Source organism: Drosophila albomicans, chromosome 3 (assembly GCF_009650485.2).
Source record: "Drosophila albomicans strain 15112-1751.03 chromosome 3, ASM965048v2, whole genome shotgun sequence".
Lineage (NCBI taxonomy): Eukaryota > Metazoa > Arthropoda > Insecta > Diptera > Drosophilidae > Drosophila > Drosophila albomicans.
In genome coordinates, this window is record NC_047629.2 from 28,006,149 (window position 1) to 28,024,533 (window position 18,385).

General features: G+C 42.6%; 7 protein-coding genes across 9 annotated transcripts; 3 read left to right on the plus strand and 4 right to left on the minus strand.

The window, feature by feature from the left end:
* The first annotated feature begins 400 nt into the window (after positions 1–400).
* Positions 401–5,105, plus strand: LOC117572049 (trafficking protein particle complex subunit 8). The gene is made up of 8 exons (XM_034254623.2): positions 401–647; positions 797–958; positions 1,022–1,943; positions 1,999–2,247; positions 2,305–2,767; positions 2,827–3,742; positions 3,796–4,221; positions 4,277–5,105. The coding sequence occupies exons 1-8, from the start codon at positions 482–484 to the stop codon at positions 4,909–4,911; spliced, it is 3,939 nt and encodes a 1,312-aa protein (XP_034110514.1). The 5' UTR covers positions 401–481; the 3' UTR covers positions 4,912–5,105.
* A 95-nt stretch (positions 5,106–5,200) lies between these two features.
* On the minus strand, positions 5,201–6,376 carry LOC117572052 (uncharacterized). The gene has a single exon (XM_034254628.2). The coding sequence runs from the start codon at positions 6,202–6,204 to the stop codon at positions 5,494–5,496; it is 711 nt and encodes a 236-aa protein (XP_034110519.1). The 5' UTR covers positions 6,205–6,376; the 3' UTR covers positions 5,201–5,493.
* Positions 6,377–6,628: 252 nt separating this feature from the next.
* On the plus strand, positions 6,629–10,489 carry LOC117572050 (lon protease homolog, mitochondrial). 2 transcript variants are annotated; one of them, XM_034254624.2, is made up of 9 exons: positions 6,629–7,114; positions 7,174–7,432; positions 7,502–7,958; positions 8,020–8,149; positions 8,208–8,512; positions 8,575–8,997; positions 9,055–9,774; positions 9,829–10,018; positions 10,082–10,489. In XM_034254624.2, exons 1-9 carry the CDS (start codon positions 6,758–6,760, stop codon positions 10,325–10,327), a joined length of 3,087 nt encoding a protein of 1,028 aa, XP_034110515.1. In that variant the 5' UTR covers positions 6,629–6,757; the 3' UTR covers positions 10,328–10,489. The 2 variants fall into 2 exon arrangements, with proteins under 2 accessions (XP_034110515.1, XP_034110516.1); XM_034254625.2 differs by having other exon boundaries at positions 6,630–7,114; positions 7,556–7,958.
* LOC117572051 (venom protease) lies at positions 10,410–12,471 on the minus strand. Its single transcript, XM_034254627.2, has 6 exons — positions 11,996–12,471; positions 11,762–11,928; positions 11,532–11,668; positions 11,143–11,479; positions 10,832–11,077; positions 10,410–10,772 (listed from the first exon to the last, which is right to left on the minus strand). The coding sequence occupies exons 1-6, from the start codon at positions 12,084–12,086 to the stop codon at positions 10,500–10,502; spliced, it is 1,251 nt and encodes a 416-aa protein (XP_034110518.1). The 5' UTR covers positions 12,087–12,471; the 3' UTR covers positions 10,410–10,499.
* A 680-nt stretch (positions 12,472–13,151) lies between these two features.
* On the minus strand, positions 13,152–14,278 carry LOC117566515 (collagenase-like). The gene is made up of 2 exons (XM_034246056.2): positions 13,875–14,278; positions 13,152–13,816 (listed from the first exon to the last, which is right to left on the minus strand). Exons 1-2 carry the CDS (start codon positions 14,126–14,128, stop codon positions 13,267–13,269), a joined length of 804 nt encoding a protein of 267 aa, XP_034101947.1. The 5' UTR covers positions 14,129–14,278; the 3' UTR covers positions 13,152–13,266.
* A 902-nt stretch (positions 14,279–15,180) lies between these two features.
* LOC117572335 (uncharacterized) lies at positions 15,181–18,361 on the minus strand. Of its 2 annotated transcripts, none has more exons than XM_034255075.2 (3): positions 18,050–18,361; positions 17,938–17,956; positions 15,181–16,542 (listed from the first exon to the last, which is right to left on the minus strand). In XM_034255075.2, the coding sequence occupies exons 1-3, from the start codon at positions 18,251–18,253 to the stop codon at positions 16,250–16,252; spliced, it is 516 nt and encodes a 171-aa protein (XP_034110966.1). In that variant the 5' UTR covers positions 18,254–18,361; the 3' UTR covers positions 15,181–16,249. The 2 variants fall into 2 exon arrangements, with proteins under 2 accessions (XP_034110966.1, XP_034110965.1); XM_034255074.2 differs by having other exon boundaries at positions 15,181–16,557.
* LOC117572336 (general odorant-binding protein lush) lies at positions 16,600–18,052 on the plus strand. The gene is made up of 3 exons (XM_034255076.2): positions 16,600–17,066; positions 17,133–17,283; positions 17,786–18,052. Exons 1-3 carry the CDS (start codon positions 16,818–16,820, stop codon positions 17,872–17,874), a joined length of 489 nt encoding a protein of 162 aa, XP_034110967.1. The 5' UTR covers positions 16,600–16,817; the 3' UTR covers positions 17,875–18,052.
* Positions 18,362–18,385: the final 24 nt, after the last annotated feature.

Consider the following 18,385-nt stretch of genomic DNA (forward strand, 5'->3'; position numbering starts at 1 on the left):
TCAAAATATTTATTAAAGAAACGTCCCCATAAGCTGGATCTTTTAAATTTTGTTGAGCAACAACTGACATTACGTTTAAGTATAGCATACACTTTGGTAATTGATTTTATTGAACGACTTTCCACAGCTTTGGACAGAAAAATGCTGCCCATAAACTAGTTCAAACGTTCTGTTAATAAGGAAAATTTTTATAAGTTTAACTTCTACGCTAGTCTTTTACATGTTATTAACTAATTCCTTGAAAGGAGATAGTTTATTTTTCATAAAATAAATAAATAGGTACCACATTTTGATTTCGAAATTAAGAAACAGATGTAACGACCATAACAAAAGTGTGACCAGTATATTTGCGCAACACCTGCCTAAATTATAGTGGTGCAATTCATAACAATAAAGACAATAACATTAGTTTGGTCACACGGCGTGCGAAAGGCCGATTTGGGAGGTGTTTGTGAAAATAATAAACGAAAGTGTATAAAATATGATACATCTTACGGGACAAAACTATAATGCTCGTGATATAATTAAAAACATATTCTCACCCCTCATTGGTGTGCTGAGCAGCAACCAGGCCGATGAGATTTGCCATCGCAACAATTTGTCCTTTGTGGAGCTGCTGCAGCCTTTCGCTAAATTGCCCAATGACGGTGAGTAAACAACAATTACTTCATCATCAACTTGTGGGTGGTGCAAGGATAGGCCAATAGCTGTACAGTAGTGACACGCTTTTCTCAAGGATGTCAACGTCATACGCTTTAAGTGAACACATCATTATCTTCTTGTCGTACATATTTAGCACACTTCCGAGATGTGTCCGGCACCAGCGTTTCGGTGCGCGGCTTGCGACTCAATTTCTGCGATGTGGAGTGGCGTCCACCACAAACGGTGCTGGCACGTAAAATGCTTAATGAGTCGGTGACCAATGCACACAATGACAAGACCAAGGTTGCAACAATTGGTAAGTTACCGATTTTCCTATTGTTAAAGCTACATATATTACAATAAATTCTCTAATTTGCAGCTGACATCGATCTGGAGCTGCCCACATCAGAGCCATGGTTTGAGCAATGGCGTGAAACCTTTCTAACTGTGCAATTTCCAGCCGAACACGAGTTCACCAGACATTTGTTGAGCTGTCTGCTGGTTTTGTCTAGCGCCGATCCGCAGATTGTTGAAACCGCCCAGAAGTTGACGCAGCGCGTACAGCAAATGCAGAGCATAACGCCGCAAAAATTGCCCAAGTGGTTTCAGCCCACCGATGTGCTCAACAGCTATGTTGTGCTGCATGAGGCTAGCCAAGGAGATCTGTCCAAGGCACAGCAGGGCTTCGAGCTGCTGAAATCCACGTTTGGTGACAACAAATGCTTTCTGGTGTCCATCAACTCACAAGAGACAAATACCATCAGCGACATTCCAGACCATTGGACATCCTACATTAAACGACAGCCAAAAACTGATCCCATGACCTCAAGTGAGCTAAGTGCACCGAAATCGCCACAAGAAGCGGTGTCGGTGATCAGCATGCCAGCTATGCAAATGTCACAGTTACTGGACGGGGCTGCGGCACAGGAAAATGATCTCACCATGCTACATCCATTGAGTCCCATGCAGGAGAGCGCCACCGAAGCGATTAACTCAAAGTTTAGCATCAGCACCGAAAGCATTGCGTCGCAGACGATAAATCCTAATGTTTGGGCAAACGATTTGGATGCAGATGCGCCGCATGGACGTTGTCTAGCTGCGCGTGATGTGGACAATTTGCGACACTTTGTGCAGGATTATGCGGTGCGCGCCTTAATACCGTATATCGAGCATTTGGTGGCCATACTCAGCGAGGGTGTCACAAATAAAAAGGGTGTTAGCAAGTCGTTGTTGAGTGCCACCAAACGTTGGTTTGTCACCAGCAAACCGGGCGCCGGCACCAACAATCAAAATGCTGTCATGTAAGTGGCAAAGAATAACTGAATTGAGTAGAAATTAACCAGCATTATCTTTTAGCTATACCAACGAATCAGCTGAGTTGCAAACACGCAAGCTGGGTGATCTGTACTTTATGTTTGGACACTACAACTTGGCATTTCAGTCGTATCACCAGGCAAAACGGGATTTTAATGCCGACTCCGCTTGGCAGTACTATGCTGGTGCCTTGGAAATGGCGGCGTTATCTGCGTTTATGTTGGGCACAGCGCATCGCAAAACTTACGACTACATGGAAGATGCCATCATGTGCTATTTAACAGTCTGCAAGTGCGTAGAAGTTTTATTTGACCTTAATCGTTAGTTTAATGATTAACTGTATTTTAGACTGCAACAGTTTGCGACGCGCGCCACTTTGTTGAGCATGGAGTGCCTCAAGACGGCGCGTCTTTATAGCGAGGTGGCCAAGCAACTCATACGCATGACCAGTGAGGAGTCGGATTTACGTTCAGCCTTGTTGCTAGAGCAGGCGGCGTACTGTTTTCTTGTTACCCATCCGCCCATGCATCGCAAGTATGCGTTCCATATTGTGCTTGCCGGGAATCGTTATTCGCGTGCGGGGCAACGCAAGCATGCGTATCGTTGCTATCGCCAGGCGTATCAGGTGTTCCAGCAGCGGCAATGGAGCTTGGCCGAGGATCACATTCAGTACACGGTCGCCAAGCAGGCGTATATGCTGAAGCAACTGGAGGAAGCAAGTCGCTCCTTTGCTCATTTATTACGCCCTGGCAGCTTGCAGAGCGCCCAGCAGCAGAGCAGCTTCCTGAAAGAGTACATTTTAACGCAGAATGTAAGTTTACTACACAAGTTTTGTCATTGCATTGCTTAACTAATGTATGTGCTTTACAGGAACTACTCAAACGGAGTCCTGAATTGGGACTACTGCCACATGCCTTGCCCCAAGTCGTGCAATCTTCTGTTCGTGTGTTGACATTGGTGCAGCCGCCCAGCGCACAACCACCTCAAGTGCCAGCAAGCAACATTGACATTAACTCAAATTTAACTGCCGACGAGGCGATTTGGCACAAGATCGAGGAAATGCTGGTCATCACAGCCGCCTCCAATAAGCCGTTTGTGTTTAAGCCATCTCGTTATTTATTCACCAAACAGCAGCCGGCTACAGAGTGTCCACTGGCTGTGCAGGGTGAACCCATTGAGCTAGCCGTGACGCTCTCCAACAGTGTACGCTGTCCCATTGCGTTGTCGGACATAGATTTGCTGTGGCGCCTTACGCTGGACAACGAAGAGGTGCTCTCAAATCAGTGTGTATACGAGCAATCGTCGGACAGCGCCAGCAAACTGGCAGTTAGTGCTGCTATTAAGACCAGTTGCGTGGCCTCTTTGGATCTGGCGGAACAGGCTGAGCAACTGTTGCACTTTAAGTTAACGCCCAAGCTGACGGGTCGCTTATCTATTTTGGGTGTTATCTGCCGTGTGGCAGCCAAGGCGGAGCCAACAGCCAGTTTACTGGGTCTTTTGCAGTTTGAAACGCAACGCATTAAGCCCACGGCGGCCAAACAGTCCTCACAAACGTTGTTGGACAGCAGGCTAAGCATAAAGCTGGTGCCACAAGTTCCAGCATTATGTGTCAGCTTTAGTCCAGTCCCAGCTGAATTGCTGGCTGGCGAAATTGTGCCTGTTTCCATAACGCTACGCAATTTGGGCATTTCTCCAATTGAGGAAATCTACTTGGGTTGCGATAATCCGCGATGTTTGACGCTGCTCGATCAGCAGCAGACGGAACTGCCCCTGACCATGATGAGCTGTGAGTGAATAAATTATTTAAAAGTTTCGTCTCTAATGCATTTCTCCTTGCAGCGCTGCGTGATCTGTCAAATGACAAGCTGGTGAAAGACAAGGAAATACGACGCCAACGCGTGTTTCGTCTACTGCAGCGTCCTGGACTGGCTGCTCTTGATGCTCAACAGGGTCACACTATATCCATGTGGTTACAGGCACCGCATGTCGCTGGCCCATTTACTCTGCGTCTTCTCTTTTATTACGCACTGCCGGCATCGGTTAATGCCCACATTAAGTATCGCTTGGTGCGTCACATTTGGCAAGTTCAAGTGCAAAGCTGTTTGCAAGCTGATGCTACCTGTGTGATCAGCAATGCGGTGAACCGTGAATTGGGTCTCGATGTCAGCTTACGAAATGTCCACACAGCGCAATCAACCGAGGTCTACATCAATGCATTATCCTTGTACTCCAAGGATTATGCATTGAAGCCTAACAACTTGTACAGTAAGTGAGCTTGAAGAATGTTTCGAAGTGATATTAATTTGCTTTCCTCTGCTAGTCATGAATAACATGGAGATTTGCCCTGGTCAGGCTGGCAATCGTTGCCTAAAGTCGGCGAAATGTTGCAGCTTTCAATGTCGCATGCAGCCGAAGGACGAAGAACAATTGCAGGAGAAACCCAACCTTAAAACGTTGCTGCGAACGCGCCTTTCACGCCTGGATGTGATGCCGGCACAGCAATTGGAACAGCACGCACCCCAACTGCAGGAACCGCACAGTTTTTTAAGTAACGAGGAAACCGTTTTCTTTAATACCAACATAAGCACAGAAGAGTTTAATGCCAGCATCGCTACGTACGTGCCACATGCCACAGTCGCACTCAGCTGGAGTGCTCTGACGCGAAAGGATGATGTGCAGAGGGTTGCAAATGGTGTGCACTTTATAAAGCTCTTCAACCTCTACGAAACGGGCAGCTGCCCAGCTGTTGGAGAGGCTTTGCTCAGACGTCGACCATCCACAGATGAGACACACCATAGACGTGAGTTTCAACTGCCTGAAGATGTGGGTAACGAAGCAGCGAGTGAGCCTCTCGCCGATGATGATGTGGCTGATTTTTGGGAGCCAAACGAACATTATGTGTCGCAACGCTGTATATTGGAAGATGAGAGTTTTGTGTTGTCAGCCAGAGCCTGAAATCTGAAAACTACTTGAATCTTATCATTTTTATTCAATTTGTATCTATTTGTGTAATTGTTAACTTCATGAGCGTTCCAAAAAACAGAAAAACTAAAATATTGTGTCTTTTTGCATGTGATTAAACAGATCTACATAAGCTAATAAATTGACTGTTAATCTATGTATATATAATAATAATAATAATAATACAATAACAAAACAAATTTGCATGGATTTGATGAAGGTGAAATTGGAATGAGATATGAATATTAGCTACTCCTTTGCGGAGGTCCTGTAGACGAGAGTGTTAAATTGTTAGTTTATTATTATTTGATTGATTTAGAAATGTGTTAATTGTACATGGCTAATAAATTGCTTAAACTGGTAACATTAAAGTATTGTTAATTGCTTTTTTGGTATATAGTATATATGAATGTATTAGGTATAAGGAATTTATATTTATCTTAAGCTGCTGACTAGACGACAATGATGTGGAATTCATTTATTCATTTTTTGGATGTGGTGTGTGGTGGCAGCGCAACGTAAATATCTTGGTGGCAGGATAAGTACATATTGAATACATTCCATCGCAGTGTCCTCTTAAGAGCGCTTCTTGCTCATGTAAACACGTCCGCACATATACAGGACATGCGTGCAGGCATAAATGTTACCCAGGGCACTGCCAAGCAGAGCTCCAATCACATTTGGTATGGGATACACCTGCCAGTCACGTCCCCAGTCCAACGGAGCCACAACGCTGCCAGCCCAGGCGCCAAGAATGCCGCCAAGAGCATTGTACTTGAACAGATGCAGAGCCGTATCCTCGCACTTGGTTATAAAATCGGGCTTCTCGCAGAAACAAACTTGGAGTGCTCCACCGCCGCCCAGTAGGAAAACAGTGGGCGACACTGTCAGCAGTGTCATCAGCAGCGACAACACAAATGTCTGTTCGTAATTAGCCAACACTGGTGCGCCCAAGATGATGCAGATAAATGCATAGAGCAGCGTACACAAAAATTGCAATGTTAATCCGCCTAATAGTTCACGTGGAGTGAAATAGGCGGCCTTTTTCTGTCGTTGCTTAACTGTCAGCACGCCGTCCTCGATGCGTCCAAAGAAGCGGGCCAGTATCACTTTGAGGAGCTCGCCAAAGAACACAATCGGCACGATCAGCGAGTCCCAGAAGCTGCCAAGATGAGCCCAATTTCGGCGGTATTGCATGTAGGTCATGCATATCAGTATGGTGGCCAGACTGATGGACACATGGAAGAGCTGGTGCTTCGTCTTTTGCTGATCGAAACGTGAAACCATGTTGCCAACAGGAGAAAACACGCAAGAAAATTCAACTTTTTTTCAACTATTTACAGTTCGCTATGTGGACGTTGCCGACAGGTCGATAGTTAAATGTAACGTAGTGATGTGTAAAAATATCAAATGTCGATTTTTTAACATTTGATAAGCTTTTCGCTTTATTTCTTATTGGAGTAATCGAAATATCGACTGTTATTCCACTGTTTTTAAAATTTGTTTCACCAATGAATATAACATTTTTATTTATTGTTTATTTTGAGTGCCATAATAATTACTTTTGATATTTGCACAATTTGCTTCTTATTGGAACACTCGACCAGTTACTCATCGAATAATTGCTTGCAATTTGAATTAACAGAACAAAATATGAATCAATGGATACTCAAATATCGCTCTGCTTATCGATAGCGAACGAACTATTGTATCATACTGGGCTGACATTTCATCAGCGCTATCACATAATCATTTTACACTTACACTTTCGATTCTTCACTGCTTCTGCTCTTGTTTCTGAGTTATTTTTCTAGTTGTGCGTGTTGAATTAAAAACAGAAATGTTTACACGTGCCATACGTATGCGCTCAATGCTGCGCGGCCTCTCCACAATGGCTTCTACGTACACACGCCACAATCGCCATGCTCAAAATTCGATGGTTGAGTATTTCAATGAGGTACGACTGCTGCGTTTCAAGGGAGCCGCTGCTTCGACGGCACAGACTCAGCGGTATTTTAGTCGCAAGCGTGGTGATGAGGATGATATAATGGCGGAGGCGGAACCCGAACTCTTGACGGATCAACGTGACGGACAACAACTACCGGCAACAGTTGCGGTGCCCGATGTTTGGCCCCATGTGCCAATGTTGGCGATGCGCCGGCATCCGCTTTTTCCGCGCTTCATGAAGATTGTTGAGGTTTGACAACACACAAATAAGATGGTGTTGTATATATTACTGATACATTTCCTTTGTAGGTCTCGAATCCAATTGTTATGGATCTGCTGCGACGCAAAGTAAAGCTTAATCAGCCCTATGTTGGTGTCTTTCTAAAGAAAACCGACGGTGAAGAGGAAATCATACACAATTTGGATGATGTTTATGCTGTGGGAACTTTTGCCCAGATCCAAGAACTTCAAGATTTAGGCGACAAGCTGCGTATGGTTGTGGTGGCACACAGACGCATTCGCATCACTGGACAGGTGATGGAGGATGTGCAGCCCGCATCAAAGTCAGGTAAATTGCCAAGACACTTGTAACACTGACATTGATATTGTGACAATTGCGTCGTCTCTTAACTCCCAGCGAAAATGACAACTTTGCATTATCCACTATTTAATATAAAATTACGCATCCCAGCTGAAGATCAGTCGAATGCCGATGCTGATGCCACATCGCGATTGGTCAATCGTAGCATGCGCAAACCTCGTGGACGCAATGCCCGACGCCAAACGAATAAGCGTGAAGAGGCCGCTGCCGAAGAGCTTGTGCAGCGCCAGACGCTGGAGTCACCATTGCCAAGTGGTCGTGTGAAGCCTACAGCAACGCCTAAACCACCCACAGTGGCAGCAAGTGAGACCGCTGGCGAAGCCGGTGAAGAGAACAAGGATGCGGAAACGACGCCAACAACACCGCCTGTGCTCATTGTGGAGGTAGAGAATATCAAGCTGCCTGCCTACAAGCAAACCGAAGAAGTGAAGGCGCTAACTCAGGAGATCATTAAGACGTTGCGTGATATCATAACCATGAATCCGCTCTACAGGTAAGTCTAGCATTTCCAATTACATTCAAGCTATATTTATAGCATATTACCTCATTTTCAGGGAGAGCTTGCAGCAGATGCTACATCAGAATCAAAGAGTTGTTGACAACCCCATCTACTTGTGTGATTTAGGCGCTTCCCTGTCAGCTGGTGAGCCTGGCGAACTGCAGAAAATATTAGAGGAAACCGATGTAAGAGCTCAAGGTTGTGCAACTGAAGCTGGAATTAATCAAAGATTACTATTTTTAGATACCTCAACGACTGCTGCTAGCACTTGCGCTGCTTAAAAAGGAATTGGAGCTGTCGCGCTTGCAGCAAAAGATTGGACGTGAGGTCGAGGAGAAGGTCAAACAGCAGCATCGCAAATACATACTTCAGGAGCAGTTAAAGGTTATTAAAAAGGAGTTAGGCATTGAGAAGGACGACAAGGATGCCATTGGTGAGAAGTATCGCGAGAAACTTAAAGACAAAACCGTGCCTGAGAGCATTAAAACTGTTATTGACGAAGAGCTGACCAAGCTAAATTTCTTGGAGAGCCACAGCTCAGAATTTAAGTAAATATTGCAGCTAGAAAACGTTTTTACTTGTTGCTAATTGTTTATTTTGTACTTTTTAGCGTTACACGCAACTATTTGGATTGGCTCACCTCACTGCCTTGGGGCGTCATTAGCCCCGAAAACTTGTGCCTTGACAAGGCAACCGAAATTCTGAACAACGATCACTACGGCATGGAGGATATCAAGAAGCGCATCTTGGAGTTCATTGCAGTCAGTTCACTGAAGGGCACAACCCAGGGCAAAATCTTGTGCTTCCATGGTCCACCTGGTGTGGGAAAAACGAGTATTGCCAAGTCGATAGCACGCGCATTAAATCGCGAATATTTCCGCTTCAGTGTGGGTGGCATGACGGATGTGGCCGAAATTAAGGGACATCGACGCACCTATGTAGGCGCCATGCCCGGCAAACTTATTCAGTGCCTGAAGAAAACAAAAACGGAGAATCCCCTTGTGCTCATCGATGAAGTCGACAAAATTGGCAAGTGAGTAAACCAATCGAAAAATTCCATACGCATTTATCTAACATTTGTGTTCCACAGAGGCTATCAGGGTGATCCTAGCTCTGCGCTGTTAGAACTGCTCGATCCAGAGCAGAATGCCAATTTCCTTGATCATTACCTCGATGTGCCCGTGGATTTGTCGCGTGTGCTGTTCATTTGCACCGCAAATGTCATTGATACCATACCAGAACCTCTGCGTGATCGCATGGAACTGATTGAAATGTCTGGCTATGTGGCTGAAGAGAAGGTGGCCATTGCACGTCAATACCTAATACCACAGGCCATGAATGATTGCGGTCTAACGGAGAAACAAATTAATATTACTGAAGATGCACTGAATATGCTCATTCGGAGCTATTGCCGTGAGAGTGGTGTACGTAATCTGCAGAAGCAAATCGAGAAGGTCATACGCAAGGTGGCGTTCCGCTTGGTCAAGAAAGAAGGCGAGGAATTCCCCGTCAATGCCGACAACTTGACCACGTTCCTGGGCAAACAAGTCTTTAGCTCCGATCGCATGTACAACACAACACCAGCTGGTGTGGTCATGGGCCTAGCCTGGACGGCCATGGGTGGCTCTTCGTTGTACATTGAGACCTCCAGGCGTCATATACGCGCCGAGAAGCCTGAATCGAACACGGGAAGTCTACATTTGACTGGAAATCTAGGCGATGTGATGAAGGAATCGGCACAAATCGCGCTCACCGTAGCACGCAACTTCCTGTACACTCATGAGCCAAATAACAAGTTCCTAGAGCAAGAGTAAGAGCTGTTCATAAGTAAATGTCGTTGATGTTAAATATATTCCTTTTGCAGACACATTCATCTGCATGTGCCTGAGGGCGCTACGCCTAAGGATGGACCCAGTGCAGGTGTAACCATCATCACAGCTTTAGTTTCATTGGCCACCGGCAAGCCTGTGCGTCCTGATGTGGCCATGACGGGCGAGGTGTCACTCAAGGGCAAAGTCTTAACTGTGGGCGGCATAAAGGAGAAGACCATTGCTGTAAGACAGCGATAACTCGTTGAATTTGTAGCATATATATTGATATTATTTATGTTATTTCAGGCTCGACGAAGCGGTGTCGCTTGCCTTATTTTACCAGTTGACAATAAGAAGGACTTTGAGGAGTTACCCGGCTTTATTACCGATGGTTTAGAAGTGCATTTTGCTAGCGACTACGACGATGTCTTTAAGATTGCCTTTGCTGACACTAACTTGACGACTTCAGAGACAAATAGCACCACACCGGTGGCGCAGCGTGAGAAGATCCCAAGCGCAGCCACAGCCTCACCTAAGACAGGCAGCTCTTAGTGGTAGCCACTAATTTTAGGCTAAGCACTGGGTTGGGCCTTGGGGACAAGCAACTGTTACCAAGATTATAGGTATATATATGTATATGTCTAGGAATATGTATTTAGAACAAAGCATTTGTTGTGTTAATGCCGAGAGTAAATTGAATGTAAATGTCAAGAATTTGTTTATGTTAAATGTCTGCATTGGAGATGATCCAGTCCAGATAGCGATCGACGCGTGTATAGACACCAGGACGACCCGCTTGAGCACAGCCCAAACCCCAGGAGACAATGCCAATGGTAACCCAACGCATGTTGGGCAACTGCACCACCAACGGACCACCGCTATCGCCTTGGCAACTGTCCTGTCCACCCTCTGGTAGACCTGCGCAGATGACTGTGGATGGTATGTGCTCCACCATGGCAGCCTGACAATCCGATTGCTTCCACACCGGCAAATTTGCCTAAGAGATTAGATTAGACAAGGAATTTGAGGATCACTAACTGCAGCTGTTCGCCTTACCTCCATAAGCACTTTGGAATGTGCACCATTAAACTTTTGCGTGCCCCAGCCCATGACAATGGCATTGCGTCCCGACCAATCCTCATTTAAAGGCGGCATGCACACTGGCCAAATGTAGGTATTGAACAACGTGGGTCGCTCGATGCGTATCATGGCAATATCGTTCATATAGTTGTGTGTATCGTAGTCCACATGGAGCACCATGCTGGCAATGCGAAAATCACGCGCACGCGTCTCATTCAATTGCTGTTTGGATTCGAAACTTGAGTGTCAATTGTTAAATGGCGGTTTCAAGACGGATTTCAACTTACATGCGTGTTGTATTCTCCCAGGCGTACGAATAACTGATCCTTTTTGATGTTCTCCAGACAATGAGCAGCGGTTAAGACATGACGATCTGTGATGAGCACTCCGCCGCACCAGACAAAAGAGAAACCCTCGCGTAGCAATGCTGCCATCCAGGGCCACTCATCGGCCTCCGCTGGACGACCGCCAGTGATGCGAGGGAATTGACGAGTCGTTATGCCGCAGCCTCTTTGCTCCGGCTGCCGATTAATGATACGTGGAGTCTCCGCATCGCTGCCGCTTACAATCTGCGGACTGAAGCGAGAATTGGTCGCTTGATCCGTGCAACAAATGCCAATGGCGCTGCAACAATTGAAAGTAATTAACTTGAACTTGGTCTTTCTGGGGACACAACCTTTTCTCAATGATGCACAACTGTGAGACCAGACGCCACACATCATTCTTCAACTCCGGCATGCGGCAGTAGATGATGTGGCGACAGCGTCCCACATCACCAAGTGGTGTGCGACAGGCACCATAATCCTTGTTCTCCTACAAGTAGATAACAGTCGTCATTTATGTAAGTATTCATTCACTGATTATAGTAATTCAATGATAGTCTAGGTTTATGGTTGGGGTACTCACCAGCAAAGGGCTGTCAGACGGAGCTTGACGTTTGTTGAGTCGATGACGCGACAGAAAATTGGATATTCCATCTATATTACTATCATTATTGGCATTAGCTTGGCTATACAACTTGTTCTCGTCAGCGCCCCACTGGAACTCATCGTTGTCGCTTAAGTCAAGCAGATCTGCGGCACGTAAGAGAATGATTAATCAAAACTATTAATTTAGGAATTAGAAAATTATACTACTTACCAATGTGTTCGTTGGAATAGCTTTTGGACAGCACCAGCTGCCAACTGAAGCTAAGCAGAAGCACAAAACTAAGCTGCAGGCACTTCATCATAGTCGACAAGAATGTAAAACTTAAAACTTGAATTTATTCGCGACAGTTTTGCGAAACTTTTTTAAAATTTTTATCACGTGCCGCTTCCGCTGAGCGCAATCGCGATATTATTTTGTGTTTTTTTTGCACTTTTGTTCGGATGAGTCCGAGCTGAGCTTCTCTGAGGTTCTCTTTAAGCTTGGATCGGATTACAATAGTTCACCTTGCCACTGAACTGGTTTAAGGCGTTGACACTTTTGGTTTTTCCTTTACGAAATTGATATGGGCATATGTGCGTATACGTAATATTTAAAGTTTCCCGACGTGTATCCAACGAACCATATTGCTCAAGCTCTCAGGAGCGATTAAGCGATGTTCGTACTCTTCTTGCTTCTTTATACAAAAGTACTCACTCAGTATTATCTGCTATAAAATTTATTCAAGTTCTCGTAATAATTGCATGTTAATATTTCTCCATAAAGTGAGCATTATCAGCTCTCACAATGCCGGTCCCTGTGCTGCTTATGCTTATGAGCAAAGTGTTAGACCTAGTTTCGTTTTCAATTCGCCAACTTACCAAAATCTAATGATGAACTGTTGTTGCAAATGTAGCTCCGCAATATGCTCTATAGCCTGACATTGTTACCCATAAAGAAAATCGACGTGCCGTGCATTGTTAATGATGCGGTTCGGCGGGTTTAATTCCATAGAAGTCATTGCAACTATTATCAAATACGAATACTCGCGAGTAGCTGGTTACATTTAATTGCCTTATAACAATGTACAATGTTAGCAACAACACAATAAATTTAACAAACCGGAATGAGAGAAAAATGTCGTGAGGAAGACACTGAGTGAGGCGTCTTGGAAATTGTAAATGCTATTTAATAGCACTTTCGGAAATGTAATATAATTATTTTGATTCATATTTAAAAGCCAAATTAGATGTAAATTGCTGATCCTTCTCTGACGGAACGTGGTGTTTGTTATAATCACCATATACACATATGTATATCTCCTTGCCATGAATTCTTCATTCACTCATTCAGTAATATAAGATCCGCAAACAGCCCAAAACGGCAAATTCTAAGAAGTGCACTAGAACAACAAAAAACAGCTCTAGCTCTGAGTTTTATAATATAATGTAGTAATATTTCCATACAATTATCAAAATACAATGCGACCGAAACTGGATAGCTAATTAAAAAATCATGCCGGTGTTATCCTTGATCCAGTCGAGAAAACTTGTTACACGGGTGAAAACAGCCGGATTTCGTTGACTACATTTTACTGAAGTGAAAGCGGATATACCGACCTGAACCAAGTTGCTCGACTCCACCAATGGGCCACCAGAGTCGCCGAAGCAAGGTGTTGCATTGTTCGTGTAAGTGCAGAGGGTGGAAGAGATAATCTTATAGGGAAAATAAATCTTGCAAAGATTGTTCGACATGATCTTTACTTTCGCGTATTGAAGTATATTGGTAATGTTAGCATTCGAGGTTCGTCCCCAACCGGAAGCTATTGACTGATTATTAGCGTAGGTCTCATTACGCGACTGGATCTTCGGCAACTTAACGGGTTGAATGTCTTTGCTGTACTCCACATATGGAATGCGGATGAGTGAGATGTCGTTGGTTTTAAGATTAGCGTCCCAGTTTTCGTGGATAATGATGTCTTTCTCTTGAACGATTCGCAAAACTGTGGTTTTGTTAAGCCAAACGCTACCTAAAAAAATGGTGACTTCATGGGCACTACCGAAAAGAGTTGTGATTAGTGAACAGTCATTTAGTTAGGGACTGATCGACTTACCCATGCGTGCAATGCGCAGCAGTCAAAATCCAATTGTTGTTGATCAAGGAGCCACCGCAAAAAGAAATGTTTTCAACTTTGTACATAATTAGTGCGGCTTGATAGGGAAACTGTCCGGGAGAAGCGTCATGTCCGTTGATGATGCTAATATTGCGATTATTCCACATGTTACTAGACTCAATCTTGAGCTTATCGTGAAGAATCGATCCCGAGGCGTAGGCTAGCACCAAAGCAAATATAGCGAGCACCTTCATATTCAATCGTTCTGAACACTCTGATCATAAATATTTTAACGAATGCCTTTTATATAACGGCATGTAAGGGTCTCCACTTCTTTATCACAAAACCTAAAATTAGTTGTTATTGTTATTCGTTTGATTCTGCACTATACCCACATCAATGTACATGCAATTTATTATCGTTTTATTTTAAGCATTTAATAGTGAACATGCGGAAAGAATTTTCAGAACTATACCACAATATAGCATCACAGATCACACAGGGGTGTCCGGTTAAAGGGCACAAAATAAATCTACACAAATTTTTGAAAACATGTTTTCCTGCATCTATTTGCGGAGTCTATCTATGTATATTTGAAGATGGTTTACATGTTATATATATGTTTATATATTTTGTTTTAAGAATTAGTTAGTTTATTTATCACCCCTAATTTAGAACTTAAGATTACGTGGAATATAAATATACGTTCCCCAATAAAGTTCCGCAAAAACATCTTTGAAACATTGTTACATTTTATTGCTGATATTTGTTAACTGAATACAACAGTATTTATAATACACATATTATAAGCAACGCAAAACAAAAGATAAAATTAAACATCTTATTTTACTTGTTTTTTTTTGGGAATTTCTACAGCGTTTGGTTAAAGAGCTCTTATAAAAATCGTTTGTTTTTTTTCAAATTTGTGTATAAAGATCGTTAGCTATTTTTCAGTTTTTTTTTATGGTTTTGTTTTTGTTGATATAGTTAGGTATGTATGTAAGTAGTAGATCTATAAGTAGTATCCAAAAAGGGTCTCACAAAAATATTAATAGAGCGTGTCGTGTAGAAACCTATGCGGTATCGAAAGAGTTGTACGGTTGTCATATTTTTGTTTTTAATCTGCGGTGTAAATAACTAAATATATCTAAGTATATAAGTACATATATCTGTATGTATTATGTATGTATATAAAATCAGTACACATTCATATGCTTTTTGTATATATCTGTATATATAAGAAAACATTTACTACTAGACACACAGCTAAATAGGTTCACACATCTTGGAATAATAATATAGTAGTACTCGAATGTTGCGTTTTATTTTTTAATTTTTTTTTAACCGTACAGTTATAATTAGGTGGAGTTTTACAGGCCTTTTGTGGGATGTTTCGACTCTGTTCAGTTTCAAATTGATTGTGTTGTGCGTGAAGGTTGTTTGTTTTTTTTATGATAGTTGTATGTGAAATGAGATCTTTCACAATTTGTTGCTTTCTTTCTTAGATAATTGCTAACCTAAAGATATATAATATTGTGCTCTTTGGACTGCATTTTGAGTCATCCATATTCTCAATTTTTGTTATCATACATTTTGGGATCACATTTAGGTTTATGAAATCATAAAGTAATGCCGATATTTCAATTTAGACATGCATATAATCATATGTAGTTTTCGGGACAGTTCTGGTGCCGTTAAAGCTTTTTATTCATAATCCAGGGGAAGACCTACAATTTGTGCTTTGTTCTCTTTAGATTTGAGCAACGAAGAAAATTCAAGTAGAGTTAAGCGTAGGAAAGTTCTTGGGGAGGTTTTTACTCAGTGAAATTGGAGTTTGGTTCTATGGAACTTTTGATTTGTTACCGAGTTTTTGTATCTTCAATAAGTTTTTGAAGCTGGCAGCATATAAATTTATCAACCGAAGTTTTCATTCATTTGCTTTTCTATAGCTAAAAGAATGCCTGGAACTTTTCATATCCTAGCAGAGCGATCAGAACGATGAAGAAATTCATATGCGATCGTTTTTCCTTCTGAATTTCTGTTACAAAGTTTATAGGTTTTGATAAAGCTTGGCTCAAAAACAAAATTGTATAAAAATTAGCTGACTAAGGGGGCAATTTTCTATAGCTGTAGTCATATATATATAATAAATTGAAGAAATTAAAAATAAAAAATATTTAGATGTTGCGTCTCTAAAAACTTTGACTTGACAGCGACAGTTAGAACAAGTCAAATATGAATCATTATAAGTAGTCTTCACTCTGCCAGGATATTGAATGTTTTGCATGCTTCTTACAGATTAATGATTTGATTATGTAACGACTCCTTTGCTGAGCTTCACATTTGGAGAGTGTGGGGGAAGTTCTTCTCTCTCCTTAGTCCATCAGTCGGACGCCTGCCTCGACATTGTCGGCCATGGTGACGCCTTTGGCTTTCTTCTTGCCCTCCGCCGATGGCTTTTTCTTGCTGAGCGCCAACGTTTCCTGCTCATCCTGGGATTGCTGACGTTTACCACCACCAGCTCCACCGCCTCCTCCGGTGCCATTGCTGCGCAACTTGAAACGCGTCGTGGCTGCAGCTGCATTGTTGTTGGCACAGTTGCAGATGGCATCGAAGATGCGGACCACAAAGCCACGGGCACGATTGACAACCTTACCGTTCTTAAAATCTGGTATGGCGAAACCTAAAGCGATTAGTGCCAAGGCAAGCGATTGAAAGTAAATGAAAAAAAAACAAGGTTCGGTGAGAGGCTTACGAGAAAAGTGCCACGAAAAAGATTCGCATGCAATCAAGCAAAAAAAAATAAGAAAAATTGCAGCATTATTAACTTTTAATTATTGTTTTTAATTGCCAAGCAGCAGCACCAACAGTTTTCTCACGCTCCATAGGCAAGCTTATAAATCAAAGCAAACAACGTTGATCCGACGCATTTTGCGTGTCATCATGAGACTCAACGAATCCACTTCAGCTTCCAGGTGTAGCAAAAGCACCTGTAGGTGCATGTCCTACCAGCTGGTGCTTGCTCTCCTGCTGCTGCTGCCACGTTTCTGTGACGGCGTCAACATGCAACAGTTTATCCAATCGCTGGACATGATGCGCAATGGTTGCATGCCCAAATTTAAGGTTCAAGTGGATCAATTGGATCGCATACGAGATGGCGATTTTAGCGTAGAGCCCGATCAAGATTTGCTGGTAAGAAATTATCCTCTTTGGCATTTACTTCGCTACGTTCTTGACTTACTCCGTCTTATCCCCTAGTGCTATACGAAATGCATTGCCCAGCTGGCGGGCACCCTGACCAAGAAGGGTGAGTTCAGTGTGTCCAAGGCTCAGGCTCAAATGCCCATCATTTTGCCTCCTGAGCTGCAGGAACCCGCAAAGGTAGCGCTAAATCATTGCAAGGATGCACGTAAGTAAAGCGATATTCTTACTACCCCTTTAAATTATTAGTCAAAAATTTCACTATCTGCGAAAATATATCACAAAAAAATGTCCTATTCTATGCACTTCTCGCTAAACCTTTGAGTGCCTTATTTTCATATTTTAATTTGAAAGCACTACCTAAGTTTTCCACTTCTCTTAAATATTGTTATTAAATCTTTAGTTTTGTCGCAAATGATGTTAAAAACTAGTCCAATGGAATTGACAATATTTTTAATTTAAAAAGTTTCATAAACGGTACTTAAGAAAAGTATTTTAATATTATTATTTCTATTATCATGCAAACTTAAATATGATAAAAAATCGTTGGCTTCTTAATATTTTTCTATATTTAGTTATGCATAATTTGCGTTCTATACAATTCAGAAAAAAAGCAAGAAATATTATTAGAGCTGTACTCAACTCTAGCTTTATCCGCATAAGACAAAGACTAAGATTCATGTATACTAATGATAAATTGCCCATTTCAGAGAAAGAACACAAGGATACATGCGCGAAGGTCTACTACATAAGCAAGTGCATGGCAGACTTTGATCGTGCCAACTTCAAATTTCCATAGCAACAAAAAAAAATTCTAACGAAAAGGAGTACAAACATTATTAGATACTTGGGTTCTACTTACTCTGTCGTTTCTCCTTGCCCTGTGAAAAGAGAAAATAGGTGTGTTTTCGTAAATATGTTCTTCCTGTTGCATTGTTTATATCAAATACACGGATAATAAATGATTAGCCAACCTGTTGCGATTTTTGTGCCTCAAGCGCACGTTTATTGGCCTCGGTTTCAGCATGCTGGACTACCTCATCGATGAACTCGTGCAGGACGGTCATGTTGTTGGGATTCTGTTTGAAGTCCTCAATGCGTGACTCCAATGTTTCCGTCTCGATTTTGTCCACACTGTCTGGTGAGGCGGGCTCAGGATCCGCGAATCTGGCGTGCATTTCTAATAAATTTTTCTGTTTAATTTGTATTTTGGAAAATTCTGCTTAACGAAGAAATCTCGTTTTGCTGCAATGAACTTTGCCTTTGTCTAACACACTGAAATTGGGTATGTACAAGAGGTTTGTTTTGTG